Below are 19,151 nucleotides of genomic sequence, written 5' to 3' on the forward strand. Positions count from 1 at the left end.
TAAAATCTGAGAGGCAGGAGAAAGTGAAACCGAGGCACCACAGGTATAGGGACTGTGGGGCTGACGTATTGGAATGACATCAGAACTGGAGAATTTCAACTGTTTTCACATTTGTTGTTTGTGAAGCATGGTGCCTCCAGGGCACCCTACCATAGATCCAAGGAAGTCGAGGAGAGGCTAGGTTAGGTGGGTGCTGGGTTCATTGTAAGAATTTTATTTGGGGAGAGATGGGAATGGAAGAATGGAGGAGTATGTTCTGTCACTTGAAAAAAAAAAACACTTTGAAAACCTTCGTGGACTAGATGCTATGGTGAGCATTCTGTGAAGAAAAAGTAGTTGGGTAGTGACAAAGTTGAGCATGGAATGGTGAGAAAAGGAGAAACAGATAAAGATAAGATAGTTCAGTAGGGAGTATATAGGAAATCAGTTTTGGAAAGCATGAGAACTGAGAACAGGCAATTGCATTTGTCAGCGAGAGGTCAGTAACTACCTTAGGAAAGATGTTTCTGCATCTTTACTACAGCACATTCCGTGTTCTAGTCAAAGTCATGCAAGAGAGAAACTTAAGAGGTTCCATACAGAGAGAAGATAATCCCACTGTGTAGTTTTAACACACTGAAACTCTGGATCTTTTAGAAAATGTACAGTATATTACAAGCACCTTCCCTGCAGGAGGCCTTTGCCCAGTGCTGTGACTTCATCCTGAGCTGTAATGGGCACTCAGACTGTTCCTGTCCTGAGTTGAACAATTGTTTGTTTACATTAGAAATCTCCCTTCATTTCCTCCCTGTCCTCTTTTTCTTAGTGGTTGAATAGATAGTGTGCCTGCTTGATTCAGAAATGTATAGATGACCACATTTTATGCATTTTTTTACAAAATGCATATTACCTTAGCAGTCTCACATATTACCTTATCTTTCTTTTCTTACCCTAACAGATTGCAATGGTTCATGAGGGATCTGTAGTTTAATGTCCATATGGGTTGTCAAACTTTGTTAGTTATAAACCAAAATGGACCTTACTCTGATAATACTATGCACAAGTAAAGAAGTCTTAAATTGAGTGGTTTTAAGTGAAGCTGCCATAAGTCTTTTCTTATGAAGGAGAAGCACCCCCCTCCCCCCCCTTTTTTTTCTTACCAGTTTCATTCATTGCAAAGCCAAACATTTTAACTCTTGGGGGTCCAGATGAGAATTTGAAGCATATGTTTATACTGTTTAGCTAATGTAACTAGATAGCTTCAGAATAGATTTGAGCCTGTCATTTACATAAACTTGTGCTGGACTCCCATTGATAATTGCCAATGGTGGAACTTCATAATTTGGAGCTTCACACATATGCCCCCATAGACATTGATTTGTAAACGGTTATGTTACAGGGGTGCTCACAGAATTGTTATTTATTCATTTAGCAAACATTTATTGAGCATCACTGCATCTGTGATGCCATGGTAAATTTTGGAATACAGTCAGGAGAAGAAGAGGCATGGAGTTTGTGTTCTAGGTGAGGTTACAGATGAGTGAGAGAGCAACCAGACTATAAACATAATGCAGTAAGTACTGTGTTGGGTGATGTACAGGGTATGTTGAGCATCTAGGAGGGACAACTGAAGGCTTTGTAAGAGGAAGTGAACCTAGACAGGTCTGAAAAATGATTTGTACCTAATTAAGAGGGAAGAGATGTAAGGAAAATATTCTGGATAGGAACATTTCATGTGCAGAGGCTTGGAGGGAAGAAAGTAGTTTGTGTTTGATTAGGCACAAAAAGTCAGAGGTAAGGGCAATGGAAGACCAGGCAGAAAGGATGGGGTGGGAACCCTCCAGAATTCCAAGTTCCCAGACTCCAGCCAAGGGCCAGCCTTGCAAGCAGGTTTTTGTAAGGATAGCAGTCTCAGGCCCGATGTGGGAACTTTTCTTGTACACACAACTTGGGGGTGCTCTGGCCAGCTAGTGAGTAGGGCCAGAATGCTGCCAAGCATCCAGAGTGAACTGACTGGACTGCTCCCACAACTAACAATTTTTCCCACCCCAAATGATAGTGTTAGAGTAGTAGTGACACATAATTTACTCTTCCCCAAGTTATCTATTTACTTATTTGCTGTGTACCCATAGGTTTTACTTATTTAGTGTCATTTTGTAATCTCCCTCAGCCAGGCCAGCTGGCTTGCTCCTTGCCAGGGCTGTCCTGCTGCCTGCTCCTCACGGCTTCCGTGCTCAGTCACTGTGTTGATTCCACTTCCCCAAGAAGGGAAGGGAAGGTAGAAAGCACAGAGGGGATTTCTTTTTCTCCACTGTTGCATATTCACAGTGACATTCAGGGGAGATTGTATAGATAAACTTAAAACAGTACACTATAGAAAAGGAATGAATGGGGAACAGAAAGTCTGAGTAATGGGTTCCTCTTGGATTTGTTAGTGGCTCAGTAAGTAAATATAAAGCATTGCTTGAGAAACTCACCCAGAGAGCAGAGAAAAACAAAAGCTGGCAATTGTGGAAGGAGAGGAGAGTAAGTAAATCCGAGCCTTCCAATAGACACCGGAATAGACATTCAGAAGAGAGCAGGGCTGCTGGGAGAAAAGCAATAATCAAAGAAACCAACCACCTTCACTTTTCCTGGAGGAGGAAGAGTACCCTGAAGCTTGCTTCCTTCCTTGGATGCAGGGTAATAGGGCTCTGCGCATACCCCTGAGAGTGAATGTGGGTCAGGAGGGGTTCCAAGGGCCCTCCACCTAGATTCAGACCGCTCAGCGTTCACAACTCCAAGATTCATTATTTGGAGACCTTGGCTGCACCCATCAGTGACATTTGAATCAGATTGAAGAAAATAGAATGTTTTATTAGGACACTGCTGTATCTGACCAGCTTTGAACTGCCAACCAACCAGTCCTTAGGAGAAAAAATAAGTCAGGGACTAGGATGCTGTAGGAAACCAAGAAGTCATGCTCATTTAGTATGTTACGTTTTTTCTTATATAATGCTATGTTTTGTGAATTTAGGTTTTTGTTTTTATTAGTATTTTATTTTTTTTTATATGAACACAGTTTAGAGAGACAGCTAGATACATAAGATTTGGTAAGACAGCCCCCACCCCCTAGCTCCCCTATATCCCCCTTCGCAAGAGACAGCACTTTTAATTACTTGTACAGTGTGCGTTTCATAATGAACTTTCATATTGTTAAGATAACAGACTTGTGTTGGCTACTTGTTTTTCATTTTTAGGCATGTCGTTTGATTTCTGACTTTGGAAGGTGAGAATTGAGCTCTCTTTCTGTCCTGTTTCCCACCACACCTGAGCACCCCTTCTCCGCTCCCTCTACCCCCATCCTCAGTGTAGTTATGATTTCAGTTAGGTCACTATGGGAGTTGACCTAACTATATGTTATTCAGAGCTAAGCTCTGGAGTAAATTACAATTGCTTTTCCTTTTCTGTGTTTTCTTGTTCCCTCTGGTTAATGATTATATCCTTAATTCAACTTCTTCATCTTAAAATTGTTGAGGAGTGCTTACTTTATGCTGCGGGCTGGGTTAAACACTTTGGCTCATCCTATTTAATCCTGATAGCAAGCCAGTTTTGTAACCTCCTCGTGTTTGTCTCCTTCTCTGTGCAGTTAGAAATGGTTCTGAAGCAGGGAGAAGTCAAGTAATTTGCCCAAGGTCACTTAGCCAGAAAGTGGAAGAACAGGAATTTGAATCCAGCTCTGTGTGGCACTAGGTCTGAGGTCTCTGGAATGTCTCTTGCATAGCACTTTACAGATGGCATCTAGAAGCAAGGTGGGGAAAGTGAGATCAATTAGCAAAAACTTGAAACAGAATGGAAAAAGAGAAAAAATCACTTTTACCAAAAAATTGTAACTTAACTGCATGAGGAAAAGCAACTATGTACATTCACTTGCACTTCTCTGCCTTTTAAAGCTTTCATTCAAGCAGATATTGTATCATTTTCTTATTAGGGGAAAAATTCCCTCCTGAGCCTCCAGCTCTAATCTGGTACTCAGCTGCCTTCCTAGCCTTTAATTATGCTCTGTGCTCCACATTGTTATCTATGGGTTTGTCCGTGATTTTGGTGAGGCCTGTTCACATCTTTTAGTACCTCCCTGAGCAAGGAAGTCTGGGAAGTAAGTTTATGAAGACTGCAGATTTGAAAATATCTATTTTACTATCACTATTGCTTGCTAGTTTGTATAGATTTTTATTTAGAATTCATTTGTTTTCAGAAAATTTTGAAGGCTTGCTTTCTAGGTATCCAGATTTCTTGACTGCTGTTGAAGTCTGAAGCCATTCCGATTCCACATTCTTTGTATATGACTTGTTTTTGTTTTTCTCTCTCAGGATTCCTATAGACTCTGCTTTGACTCTGATATTCTGAAATTTTATATTGATGTGTCATGGTTTGGATCCTAATAGTATCAGTGTGTTGGGACCTTTCAATTTGGGAACTTCTGGCTTCATTTCTGGGATCTTTTTCTTGAACATTAGTATTTCTTTGATTGCTTCCCCATCTTTCTGTTATTCTCCCTGTAGAACTCTCATTGTTGGGCATGTGAACTTCTTACACTGAAACTCTAATTGTTTTTCTTTTTCTTTTCCATGTCTGTGGTTTGCTTTATTTTGGGGGACAGTTTTTCAACTTTATTATTAAGTCTATAATTTTGCTTCCCTGTTTTTCATTAATTATAACAGTTTTTTGAGATATAATTCATATGCCATAAAATTAAACCTTTTAATGTGTACAATTCAGTGGTTTTCAGTATGTTCACAGTTATCTAATCTTGTCACCACTATGTAATTGTGAAATAGGTTTACCTACACACCCCTGTATCTCCCCAAGAAACCTCTTCAATACAGGGTGGGGCAAAAGTAGGTTTACAGTTGTGAGTACATGAAACACCTGCCTCTGGATTTGCCTATTATGAACATTTTATATGAATGGAATCATACAGCAACTAGCCTTTTGTGACTGGCTTCTTTTACTTGGCATAATGTTTTCAAGTCTCTTCCGTATTGTAGCCTGTATCATTCATTCCTTTTCATTGCCAAATGACCACGTTGTATGACTGTATGACATTTTGTTTATCCATTCATCAGTTGATGAATATTGAGTTTATTTTTACTTTCTGGCTAGTGTGAATAATACTGCTATAAATAAGAATGTACAAGTTTGGCCTGAACATGTGTTTTCAATTCTCATGGGTATATACCTAGGAGTGTAATTGCTGGATCACATGCTTAACTCTGTTTAACATTTTGAGGAATTGCCAAACTATTTTCCACAGCAGCTGCACCATTTCATATTCTACCAGCAATGTATGAGGGCTCCAATTTCTCTACATCCTCTCCAACACTTGTTATTGCCTGTCATTTTGATTTTAGCCATGCTAGTGGGTGTTTATAGTCTTACTTTTTAAGAGCTTTTTATTTTAATTTCTAAGATCTTGATTATTTCTTGTTTCATGAATTTAATATAATTTATCTCAGATCATATTAATTTTTTTGAAGTTTTCTTAATTTTTGCTTATTCTAAGTTTCTTTGGGTTGTTTTGGTCTCTCATGTTACAAGTTTCTGAGTTTCATTGCAGGAGGTCTGGATAGGCCATTTATTGACTAAATAATATCTGATGTCAGTACCTTTATCTCATCTCCAGGCTGATTAGAGTTCCTCAGGTCCTCAGATAAATTGTTTCAAGTCCCTGCATGGAGAGCAAAAGGATTGGCTGCCACTGACTGGGAGCTTAATGGGGAGGAGAAGCAGGTGGCAAGTGTGCGTAGGTGTACCTGGTTCCTCTGTTCTTGGTCTAGTCCAGTGATGGCCAACCTATGACGAGGTGACACGCGAGCTCATTTTTTTGATTTTTCTTTGTTAAATGGCATTTAAATATATAAAATAAATATCAAAAATATAAGTCTTGGTGTTACTGTGGTTGCAAATATCAAAAAATTTCTATATGCGACACTTCACCAGAGTTAAGTTAGGGTTTTTCAAAATGCTGACACGCCGAGCTCAAAAGGTTCGCTGTCACAGGTAGTCCATCTGTTCCAGGTGTTCACAGTGTCCCAGGAGGAGACTTTTTTCAAAAGCAAAGCTCCTGCTGGATGAGGGAGGACCAGCTGGCTAAGAGGAATCTGGTGTCACTGATTCCCAAGCTTGTTGATGTTTTGCAGTGTAAACTGAGAACACCATACTGAAATAAAGTACACACAGTCAGAGCATCTGTACAACTAACTACTTTGCTCTTAGAGTTCCATCATTCAGGTAAAAGATTCAGAGAGAGGCAGTGTGGGCTTAAGAACACACTGCATATTTTTGTGTGTTATACACAATGGAAATAATAGATTTACATATTTCTGTGTTTATGTAACACAGTAAATAACATGTTTATGCTTTATGATAACCTAGGGGCCCACTGCACGAATTTGTGCACTTGGAGAGGAACTGTGGGCCGTGAGGTTGCGGTGGGCACAGGGGCCCATCCTCTGCACCCCCACTTGGCCCCTCCCACCACGGCCCCCGGCCCCCTCCCTGCTGCCAGTTTAGATATAAATTATTACTGATACTGCAATCAGGACCTGAAGAAGCGGGGGGCAAAGGGGGGAATTGATAACTGGGCAGTGTAACAGCCTCTGAAGACCACCTCGTTCTGACCCTGATCATAAATCATGAAGATAAAGAAAACCCTGCTTGCACCCGCAGCTGGCACTGGAGCTGCTGCTTGCACCCACTGCCGATGCCCAGCACTGGTCCTGATTGCTTAACGCCATCAACGGGTGCGAGTGGTGGCAGCCTGCCCCTATTGTGCCTCAGGAGCAGGGAGAGGTGAAGCCCTGAGGGGTGATCAGGGCTGGCAGCTGCCGCTCCCACCCGCTGACAGCACCAAGCAATCGGGGCTGGTGCTGGGGGCTGGTGCTGGGCGCTAGCAGCAGATGTGAGTGGGGCTGGCGTTGGCAGTAGGTGCAAGCCCTGGGAGGTGGGGTGGGGGGGTCACCGTAGCACATGGGAGCAAAGAATTTTCAGTAACCACCAGAGGCTTGCCCCAATGACAGTGACCAGCACCCCTCCTTGGTCTGATGCACCTGCTCCACCATCCCACCTCTGCTGATGCCTGCCATGTTCCGTGCACTCCCCCTGGTGGTCAGCGCATGTCATTGCGACCTGTTTGTTTGGTTCCGCTGTTTGGTCTATTTGCATATTAGGGTTTTATATATATATATAAATGACATGCTACCTTAAAGTTATATTTAAATTAATTTATATAAAAACAAGTACATGACTAGTGTTTTTTTTTCTTTCAGAATTTAAATGAATATGTTGAAGCATTAATCACCTTGAAGCAAAAAATTATTAATACAGAGTGAGTATATTCATGTGTTTGGCTGAACATCATGGAGCTGGACAGACAAGCTGAAGTGGGAGACGATGTTAGACCCCTGAGCCTGAAAGGCGAACTGGAGTTTATCTTCTGAAGCCTACATGGTGTTGTGCTGATTATAACGAAAATCCTGTCCTCGTCATTAACCTTCTGTTATTGGCCTTTACAACAACGTTCATGTCTTAGGAAGCGATTTTTGCTAAACTGGCAATTTTTGTAAAGCTGTCTTATATCTTCAAAGCCTTCTTAGTTTTAGGAGAGGGCCTCAAATTTCCTCACAGTATTTCATAGCTGTGGTGTGAGATTTAATTTATTTTAATTCTAATGAAGTCACATAGTTTATAGACTAAGATATTAATTAGATCAAAGGGATTTTTAAATGAAAAACTCTATTGATACAGTGTTTTAAGGAATTTAAGATAATATGTACATGTTTGCATATATATAATTAAATTTATTGTGGGGGAAGAAAGGTGCCTTGCATATTTTGAAACATAGTTTTAACATGGTATAACAATTCTTTTCTTCGTTGCAGTAATTTGTTAACAGAGTACCAGAAGAAATGTGATGATATCCTTTTATTGGCTTTTTTCTTTGAATTTTTAAATTTACTTATATGTAATTTTTTAAAGAAATGTGAGATTTTCATGGTTATCTTTTGGAGGGCACTATTTACAGACTTAAAGGAGGGAGTATTTCTACCAGGCACAGTAAACAGTTGGTCTTTTACTGTTAATATGTTTCCTGATAAAGACTGCAGGTCTCCTAATTTTAGAATTTTTTTTTGTCATTGATTTTGATATTCTTAGGTTTCATAAGCTTTTTAATGAGTAGGTCTTTTTTACATATATATATGTAAATATGTATATATAAATATGTATATATGTATATGTATTTCAGAGAGAAAGGCAGAGGGAGAGACACAGAGAGAGAGAGACATCAATGATGAGAGAGAATCATTGATTGGCTGCCTCCTGTACACCCCCTAATGGGGATTGAACCTGCAACCTGAACATGTGCCTTGACTAGAAATCGAATTGTGATCTGGTTCGTAGGTTAATGCTCAATCACTGAACTGGACAGAGTAGGTCTTTTTCACTGTACCAAGGACGTGCTCAGAAATAATGTGAAGCTGAATATCAGAATATTTGGGCATTTCTGCAAGAAGGGCCCTGTAGGAATATTCAGAATGTTAGAAAACCGACTTGTGTTTATCAATGTTGTGACTTGTAGAGATTAATGTATATCTTGAGCTCATAGTCACCATTTGTTCAACAACCATGTAGGGCACTTGTGTTATATTTGGCCTTTGGTTAAATAATTTCTTGGCAAGGTGAAAATGGTGTGTATAATTGATCCTTTCTCATCTTGAGATGATGACACCCTGAATTATTTCTCTCCCATAAAATAAAATTTCTCTCATAAAAATACATGTATATTTTCAGGGAGTCACGGAAGTACAGCTTCAGCTTAAATATTGGGACAGATTCTGGCAGTTACTCGAAGCCTGCTTCATTTGGTATTATGTCTGACATCCTGGACTTATTTGTTTGTGTTGGTACCATCATACCTAATTTGTTATTAAAGTGATAAAATCAGGGTATAACATTGAGACTTACTTTTCATATCTGTTTTTTTATTTGCATTAAAAAGTATAAGTCATTGAAATTTCTTGTGCCTTATTTGTTGAAACTATCAGTCTACTTAACTATAAATATGTATTATTGCAAGAATAATTTGTTTGCTTATAAAAACTACAGAAACAGTTATTGCAATACTTCTAATTATACAGAAAAATAGGTAGGCGATCAGTTCTAGTATTAGAAGAGTAGGTGTTCATCCTTTTTGGAAGAAATGGTATAACCTTTTAGAGATAATTGCACAAGTAAGCAGGAAAATTACTCACTTTTCTAAAAGTTGTTAGAATAGATTATTAAAAATTGATAAAACTTTCTATTATTATTGAATTTCTATTCGTGATATAGTAATCTGCTTCTGTCTCCAACCCACAACCTACATATGTGCCCTGACCAGGAATTGAAACCCCAACCTTTTGGTCTACTGGGATGATGCTCCAACCAACTGAGCCACACTGGCCAGGGCTAAATACAGATTTTTCAAAAAACACATTTGGCTTTTGCCCCAAATATGTATTTGCTGTACCTCAAGTATTTAGTAATTTGCTCTATAGCTTGAAGTACCAATGTTACAGGGTTTGTATGGCTTTCTTATATAACTTGCTTTTTTACTTTTTTTTGTAATTCTGACCATTTTGTTGTTTATTAGTTTCTCTTTCTAAAGAGAAGAGCAGCTTTATTTCAGCAGATGTTTTTTGAACTTTTCTTGCAAAGACTGCAGTAATTTAGGTTGAATAAAATATATTACTTAATCTTGAGAAGTTTATATTCTAATAGAGGAGGATACAGACTAGTTACAAATAAACATTTGCTATATTGTGATATGATTAGAAATTTATAGGAGATAAAACTTAAAGGAATTATTATTTGCTATCTTTATAGCATTACTGGCAGCTTGAGATGGGGAATGAAGTTATCAAATTGTGTAAATTGTAAAAATGAGTGAATAACTAGATTTTATGTTCTCCCTGTCTTTCCTCGTTACTCATTGAATATAGTTATGTATAGTTTTAATAAGAACATATTCTTATTTGATAGAATTACTGAATTATTCTCTAGATCAGCGGTTCTCAACCTGTGGTTCACGACCCCTTTAGGGGTCGAACGACCCTTTCACAGGGGTCGCCTAAGACCATTGGAAAACACATGTATAATTACATATTGTTTTTGTGATTAATCACTATGCTTTAATTATGTTCAATTTGTAACAATGAAATTGGGGGTCACCACAACATGAGGAACTGTATTAAAGGGTCGCGGCATTAAGAAGGTTGAGAACCACTGCTGTAGATCATTTGAGAAGTGGAAGACAAGTTACTTGGTTGTTCTGATGTATATATAGGATTCAAGGGATTATCCATTGTTTCATATTGTCTTTATTCTTGGAATTTAATATTGATCATTTAATCAGATGCCTTTTTAATTTAGAGAGGTGGATATTTTTACTTTTAGTACATGTTATAAATAGGAATAACTTAGTAAAAATCTTTTCACTATGTTATATGTATGTTATATATGGAACTTTGAATATTGTTTTCTAGGAATTATGATCTTACCTATATATACATTGCAATGTTATTTTTAAGTGAGTTTTGTCTTCAGACAAGTATCAGTAGATAAAATTCTCAGAGTTTTCTTTAACAAGTTTTACAGTTGCAGTTTGCCAGAAGGTAAGCTGTCTGTTTTCATATTTGATTTGGGGGAAACATTTCTCAGTCTAGATTTTTAAATGGATGGATTTGAAAAAAGAGCCACTTATGTTTAACCCATTATTTAGAATGTTGCTTTGATACTCATAATAAAAGAAGATTCATGTTTCACAAATGAATTTCTTATTAAGGTATTAAATTATGGCCTAGTTTGACTTTTCAATAACTTTTAATGACTATTGAGATGAAGCTTATTGCCATATAATTGTTGTTGTCTATGTGAATTGGACTATTTAATGTGGTTATTTTGTATATTTGAAACAATTTTAGATAAACTTATGCCAAAATTTAGCAATATTCTAAACTGATTACATTTATCACTTAGAAGGAGGCAAAAAAACATGGTTGTTAACTGAATCACAAAGTTGTCTATCATTTAATTTTAATAAATGGTGATGACTTCAAGATTGGAAGAGCCAACTAACTTATTTGGCAGATTGCCCTTTAATTTTTTCTCCAGCAGATTGAGAATCTGCTGTCTCTGCTTCTCAAGTGGCTTTTTGATACACTTTTATTAGAAATAGACTATAATGCCAGAGAAATAAAAAGGAACGTGAGGGTCATGTTGGTATAAATAGAGAATATATTTAAAAAGATAAATTCTTTCATTCCTTTTTGCTTCTATTTAGAAAATAATCAAAAGTCACCAATAGATATATTTAATAATTCACTGTAGATTCTTTTGTATAATGTTAATGCATTGTCCATTTTCAGGGAGAATAGTACTCTGCATCATCAAGTGGAACAGATGCTTCAAAAAATTTCTCCTCTGCAGAAATGTCAGGAAGAACTGGGATCTTTAAAAGCTGAGCTAGAAGAGAAAAAGGTACCTGAAATAATTTTCCTCCAAAACCGTATCTTCAGTTACTTAAGAGCTGCTAATTTACTGTAATTGGGATAACGAGACACTTTCTATGTTAACAAAGGAAATCAATACTAATCAAGACTCTTAAGTGTGTTAGTACACTTAGTGAACATTGAACCAATTGATTTATGGCTTGATCCTTACAGTGATCATTGGATCTGTAAATCTGTGTTAGTTTCTTATGCTTTATGAGAGTTTCAGTAGTAGAGGATTCTTCTAGTTGTGATTTTTTATGGCTCCATGTGTCCTGCATTGATTGCCTTTTCACATTGTTTTTATTGTTTGTTCGTTTTTTTGCTTTAAGTGTAAAATAACATACAAAAATTTAAACTTAAAAGTAGCAAAATCATATTCTCTATTTCAAGATCAAATAATAATAAAACAGTTTATTTAAAATAGTATAAGCTTGTTTTTCTATATAAATTTTGGTTTAGTCTTTATAGGAGTCTTAGAAGAGAATTCCTGGCTTTTCAGATAAGAAATATCTGAAGCCAATAAAATGAGATGATTTGTATAAGACAAATTATGGCCAATCTGGGATGATTCTTGGCTTCTTTCCCTGTTCTTTAAGCTCTTCTCAGTATTATTGTGCTGTTCAGTCTTCAAATTGTGGCATCTTAATAATGCCATGCACCTATCTGAGGTTGTACATACTTTAGCAGTGATTGATTTTCCTATTTCTGGAGAAATTCTATTTTACTATTCAATAAAAGTTAAAGAAAAACAACCAAGACGTTGAATTTTGTCTACCTCTGATCTATATAAATATAAAAGCCTAAGCAACCGTATGACCAGTCAACCGAACAACCAGTTGACCGGTCACTTTGATGCGCACTGACCACCAGGGGGCAGACGCTCAACAGGAGCTGCCCCCTGGTGATCAGTCTGCTCCCACAACCAACCTCCTGTGGTTTCTCCCCCTGGTCGGCTGGCATATAGTAACCTTTAAGGTATATGTATTGATTGGTATTAACACATTTTCTCCAGTTACTGTTAAGTATAATGACTTGTTTTATATTTTTGCATACTGGTAACAATAGCTTATATTAAGCTCTAAAATTTCTTTAGGTTTTGTTGAATTTTAATTGGTTGAGACAAAAATATTAGCAATTCCTTATTATGAAGATTTGGACTTAAAATTAATTCATTTTCACTTTATAGCTTTGATTGACTATTAATCATATTATTGTAATATAAAAAGCTAAGTGACGTACCGCTTGTCCGACCGACGGACGACTGACCGACTGGTTGGTACATATGATGCACACTGGCAATTAAAAAAATAATTGTTGACTCACGCATGCGCACTATACATGAAGCTCTCGCTGATGCCAATTGCATGCATGTGTTTCAATCCGTTATTGTTGATTGTGAATTTGATTGTTTTTGTTGACATTCAATGTAAACCACATCGCGGTTTATTCATTGACAGTTCAACCAGCCAGTACATATGATGCGCACTGGCAATTTAAAAATGAACGTTGACTCGCCCATGCATGATACATACAAAGCTCTCGCTGGTGCCAATTACATGCGTGTTTTAATTTTATAATAGTATACTATATATACTATTTTAATGTAATTTTTTTAAATACATTTTTTATTGATCAAGATATTACATATGTGACCTTATACATAGGCCTATATGCTTGCATATTGATGTAATTTTTTGCGGTATTGTAGTCACCGCACGAATCTTTCCTCTAATTAATTTCCTTTCAGTGTACACGAATCCATGCACCTGCCCACTAGTGTTTAATAAGGATCTAGTCACAGCCTTTACAATGTTCAATGAATTGTACTTTGGTTTCCTGCCTAACATATCTGTTCAGTTAATTTCATACTGGTAAATGATAATAATTTAGCTTTTCTAGGTCAAAGTAAGTTATTACTGATGGTCATGACTTTCAGATTGATAGTATCTATCTATTTTTTAAGAGTTCTCTAAAGTTATATCAGGAAACTCATCAGGAATATGCTCGTATAAAAGAAGAATGCTTGAAAACTGATGCTCAGTAAGTAATTTTAAAATTACTTTGGAAATAGGGTTTTCATTTTAAAAAATTCTTAAATCAGTAGTGTTTCTCTTTCCTCTGTCTTTGGGTTTGTTGGCTGTAATTAACTGCAATCTTGAATGTCTTTCAACCTTGGTGTCCACATCTGTAAAGTGGAAATTATAACTACCTTGAAAGGTTATAAGGAGGGTTAAATAAACCATCACAAGTCAAAGGACTATGCAAAGAGAAAACTCATGCATGCTTGTGTATCTCTTGCTGTGTGAAAATACTATTTACTCCTTTCTTTGTTCCAGTACTTTTAGCAGCTACCATACAGAATGGATGTTTTTGTTGCCATTCATAAAAAGGGCTGTTGAGAAGCATCCAGTTGATTATTTTGAAATTTTAATCCTATATTCACATTATTCAACCAACTTGTAAACTACACAAATAGTAGTTTAATTGATGTAGCAGAAACTCAGAGAGTACCTCTCTTCTCTGACTCAAATCCATCCAAAAACAAGTGCACATCTCCAGCCACGGCCTCTCTTAATAGTGGTGTTGTGAGTACTCCCGCCATCCGTGCTCTTGAAAGTAGCATTGCCTAGTTAGAGGCTGCACTAAATTTAGGAGACCATCCAGACTATCAGCTTGATTCTTAGTTGAAGCCACTGCAATTCAGAGAGAGAAGTACACATTTCTTTAGTCCATTTTACAACTATTACATACTAAATGGCATAACATTTTTCTTGTTCTACCGTTGGAACAATTGCTGGTAATTTTAATGGTTGATGTGTGATGCTCATTGTGACTGACAGTTACTTTGTTATATAAACATCAGTAATTAAAAATAAATGTACCACAAACTAATGTATATTTTTTTTTTACCATTTTAACATGTAAAATTTTTATTTTTAGGAAGAAGAAACTGGAAGCCAAGGTGAAGAAGCTGGAAGGTATTGGCACTATTGTTATCTAGCTACTTACTGGTAACTATAAGATGTTGGAGTACTTGATTAAGTAGTTGAGTAGTCGTGGTTTTGATGGCATATCCCTGGGTGGTTGCTTTAAGGATACCATTAGGAAGAATCTGGATGCTATATTTCTTTCATTTACCAGATAGTAGCATGAAAATGAATGTGGCAAATCCTTAAAATGTTGTTTCATTGAAAGTAGTAGCAGCCTATACTTTTTCTGTAAAAAAGCAATTAATAAAAGGATTTAATTTTGAAAGTTGAATCTCAGAGCTTTCTCATTTTTTTTTCTAATGAAATCATTGGTTAATAGAGAAAGTTACTACTTTTAGTACCAAGAAACTTGATGCATTTAGATAGTTATGACTATACCCATGGAAGGATTTCCATGAGATTCCCTACTTTGGGAATTGTCACTTTGTCCTTGATCCTCCCCACACCCCATTGTCTGCTTAGGGGCTTCTAGTCCACACTGGGTAGGCAGAGTACAGAGAGGCCACTAGGAGGATCTGGTCAGTCCTTATGGAGCAGCCATTAACCCTTTCAGGAATTGAATGCAAGATCTTTCCTTCTGTTTTCTTCTCCCTTCATTGAGTGGTTGGGATGTGGAAATAAAATTCAGTAAAGACCAGCAGGACTCTGCCAGACCCATCCCTGGTACATGTTTTTCTCATTCCTGATGTGCTTACTGACCCTGCCCTTTGATATTTCATCATACTTGCAGTGCTCTGCTTCAGAAAATGGTGAATTTTTCACTTAGAGCAGCGGTTTTCAACCTGTGGGTTGCGACCCCTTTGGGGGTCGAACGACCCTTTCACAAGAGTCACCTAAGACCATCGGAAAACATACATAATTACATATTGTTTTTGTGATTAATCACTATGCTTTAATTATGTTCAATTTGTAACAATGAAAATACATCCTGCATATCAGATATTTACATTATGATTCATAACAGTAGCAAAATTACAGTTATGAAGTAGCAACGAAACTAATTTTATGGTTGGGGGTCACCACAACATGAGGAACTGTATTAAAGGGTCACGGCATTAGGAAGTTGAGAACCACTGACTTAGAGTGTGAAGCAAGGATTTAAATTTAGTTGGATCAGGACATACAGATAAAGGAAAATGTTTCTAGTCATCAGTTTACCTAGATTGAACCTGAGTTTTTTAGACCGTAACTATTAAATATTTTAGTAACAGTTTTTTCCTTGATTTGGTTGTTGCACAGTCATCAATAATATGGAAATATGTACAACAGCACTGTGTATCTATTGAAGGAAATGCTTTCAAAGGGGCCTGAAATGCCTGTAAGAATATATGCAGCTTTTAGAACAATTCCTTTGAAGCAAAAGTGTAGCCTTTGTTTTCCCTGTGACAAATTTTTTTTTCTCCAGTAAATGATAGAGCATAATAATCCGGTAAAGAAATACTTAGGCTTATTAAAAGGAATCAGGACAGCATTATTATTCTGGTGTCTTATGGCATTTTACTTTTCATAGCAATTGTGAATGAACATATTTAGTACTATTCAGATTCCTAAAGTATACTTGGATGATACAGTGCTTCAGAACCAAAAACAGAAATGAATAATTGGCTGAAGATTCAGAGAACAGCTTTAAATATGCCTTAACAGTACAGTTGATCCTTGAACAACTCAAGTTTTAACTGTGTGGGTCTATTTACACATGGATTTTTTTTTCAATAAATACTATAAATTGTATTTTTTATATGATTTTCTTAATAACATTTTCTTTTCTCTAGCTTACTTTATTGTAAGAATACAGTATATATTACACATAACATCCAAAATGTGTGTTAAGTGACTGTTCATGATATTGTTAATGCCCCTGATCAACAGTAGCCTATTAGTAGTACCTTTTTGGGGATTCAAAAGTTATATGTGGATTTTCAAACACTTGGTGGTCGGCGCCCCTAACCCCAGGTTTGTTCAAGGGTCAACTGTAGATCATAATAAAGGTATTAGCAGTTAAATATTAGCTTATTGAAGGAAATTCCAGAAAGGAGTAACAATATAGTGAGCATAGAGAAGATTGACCCTTCCCCCAAATAAAGAGAATGATATTAACTTTATTCTAAGATAAAACCACAGTTCTATAATCTATAAACCTTGAATGTTACTGATGAAAAACAAGGAGGGACCATGGCCTCCTTCTCTTTAAAGGTTACATGTGTTGGAGACTTTCTTATCTAGAGGGTTTGGGTTGGCTTGTCCTGGGATTGTAAAGGTTCCTAAGGGCCTGTGCCAATTCTATGGTTTTGTAGGTGATAGAAATAATTTTTTAAGCTAAAAGTTTTTCTCCATTTATCCCTGATTGATAAAATGCTGAAGGCATAGGAATCTTTTACACAATTTTTTTTTTCAAAGTTTAAGAAATGAAAAAACCTCAGTAGATTAGATTTTGAATATTTTATTAATGGTACTTGTAAAGTTGGTAAATTATGTTTCTTATTTCCTTGCACTCTTTAAATAAAGAGGCTGCTGTCAAGCAAACTCAGGACTTCAAGCAACTAAGGAATGAAAAGAAAATACTTGAAAAAGAATTTAAGAAGACACAGGTAAAAGATAACAGCACACACACGTTAACGTTCTGGCTTCAGGGCTCCTTAGTGTCCTTGTAAAAATGCAATGTCCTGCTCATGCAGGAGTCAGGAATGAGGCTCCTGGTGGAAACAGCTAGTGGTACTGGCAGGCTGCCCCTTTCTAGAGTGGCTGCACTCCTGTACATTCAAACACTGTTAGTGTTTTGTTTCCACAGGAAAGACTCGATGAATTTTCTAAACAGAAAGCTGAAAAGGGTGAGTATTCAGTTAATGGCTTACATAAAAATTATGTTTGGTACACAAAATTCTTCTTTTAACTGTTTTTCCCTCCTTATTTTTAGAGTTGAGAAACGTTGGAACACAAATTTCAAGTGATACTTCCGGAAGCATAAATAGAAGTGAGTATATTCCAAGTTCTGTTTTTATTTCAGTGCATTACATTTAGTGATTTGGGAGGCAGCTCTTACCTATAATTGTGCAAGTTGCAGGGCTAAGTAGATGTTTCAATGGAAGAAGAAGCCGTATCCTATTTCATGTCTTCATTAGATCCCTGTGTGTTATCACTATACTATGTGATAAAATAACACATGGAAAGGAAGTATAAAAAAGCAGTATTGTTTAGGAAATTAAAACTAGTTAGAAATGTAATTTCCAACTTTTCAATGAATATGTATAGTTTTCTCATTAGTTTACAATTTATTGAGTTAATTTCTTAGGTGCCAAATATATAAAAACGAGAGGCCCGGTGCACGAAATACATGCACTAGAAGGGGGTCCCTCAGCCAGCCTGCACCCTCTAGCAGTCTGGGACCCCTTGGGGGATGTTCAACTGCTGGCTTAGGCCCACCCCCTCCACCCCTGCCCCCTGGACATCCCTCTCGCAATCTGGGATCCCTCACTCCTTATCGCCTGCCTGCTTGCTCCTTACTGCTCGGCTTGCTGCTCCTTAGCGTTGCTGCGGAGGTGGGAGAGGCTCCCGCCACCGCCTCTGCACTTCCCAGCCATGAGCCTAGCTTCTGGCTAAGTGGTGCTCCCTCTGTAGGAGCGCATTGACCACTAGGGGGCAGCTCCTGTGTTGAGCATCTGCCCCCTGGTAGTCAGTACACATCATAGCTACCAGTTGTTCTGGTTGTTCCACCATAAAGTTCGCTTAGGCTTTTCTTATATAGATTGTTAATGTCAGGCAGGAACTTGAATCAAAGTCCTATAAGTGATTTTGGAAGATAAGACTTTATGGAAGGCCAGAAGTTACCAGGAAAAGTAAAGTGGCAGTCACAAAAGTAATGGGGAAATGACAAACATGCATGTGTACCTTTTACCCCTGAATAATCTTGTAGATGTGGAGGCATGACCCTGGAAATGGAGAAATTTGGGCTTTCACTTTAATATTTCTGTTTATTCATTGTGGGACTATTTACTTCTTTGTGTTTTCATTCTTGATTTCTAAATTGGAAGTTATGAGTTTCTGCTCTGCCATTTCTCACTTTTTTGATAGGGATAAATTTAAAGTGTAAATAATGGTGTTTTCATGTAATGTGTGTTTTTTTTCCAAATGGATATTATTAAAAGCATTTATGATGTTTTGTACAATGTAGTGTGTCTCTTTAGAAGTCTCCTTTACCTTTTTTCTCTTAAATTTTTTTTTTTTTTAATATTCAGAGCATGAGATCTTTTGTGTATGTGTGTGTGTATGTGTGTGCTTTAAGGCTTTAGCAAGTCACACCTTTTAGTTGGCTGCTCATTGATTTATCACTGTCACTGATATATAATTTGTGTGCTTTACACTATTCTTCCCGGTCTTATCTATGGAAAGTGAAACTCTTAGCAATAGCTGTTGCTGAGAGAAATAGAAGGCTGGACAACACTTGGCTTTCCCAAGTAACAGTGGACTGTAAAATGTAATGTGATCTCTTTTTGACTGATAGATTTGCTCTAGGATTTGGCTATTCTTGGGCCTTACTATTTGAACCGAACTCTCCCACTCCCTTTCTATAGTTGCTCTCTGTCCCTACATTCTTTTATTTTCCTTAAAGAAATTG

At 37.1% G+C, this 19,151-nt stretch overlaps 1 protein-coding gene across 1 annotated transcript in view; it reads left to right on the forward strand.

Moving 5' to 3' along the window:
- The first annotated feature begins 241 nt into the window (after positions 1 to 241).
- The window catches only part of ICE1 (interactor of little elongation complex ELL subunit 1), a 49,938-nt gene continuing 31,028 nt past the window's right edge, over positions 242 to 19,151 (forward strand). Inside the window, exons 1-10 of the mRNA XM_006762501.2 lie at positions 242 to 310; positions 7,287 to 7,345; positions 7,899 to 7,933; positions 10,652 to 10,670; positions 11,424 to 11,535; positions 13,513 to 13,589; positions 14,490 to 14,527; positions 17,045 to 17,127; positions 17,328 to 17,367; positions 17,454 to 17,510. Of these exons, the coding sequence (XP_006762564.1) occupies positions 242 to 310; positions 7,287 to 7,345; positions 7,899 to 7,933; positions 10,652 to 10,670; positions 11,424 to 11,535; positions 13,513 to 13,589; positions 14,490 to 14,527; positions 17,045 to 17,127; positions 17,328 to 17,367; positions 17,454 to 17,510 (589 nt within the window). The remainder of the gene's footprint in view (positions 311 to 7,286; positions 7,346 to 7,898; positions 7,934 to 10,651; positions 10,671 to 11,423; positions 11,536 to 13,512; positions 13,590 to 14,489; positions 14,528 to 17,044; positions 17,128 to 17,327; positions 17,368 to 17,453; positions 17,511 to 19,151) is intronic.

This window comes from Myotis davidii, unplaced genomic scaffold (genome assembly GCF_000327345.1).
Source record: "Myotis davidii unplaced genomic scaffold, ASM32734v1 scaffold135, whole genome shotgun sequence".
Classification (NCBI taxonomy): domain Eukaryota; kingdom Metazoa; phylum Chordata; class Mammalia; order Chiroptera; family Vespertilionidae; genus Myotis; species Myotis davidii.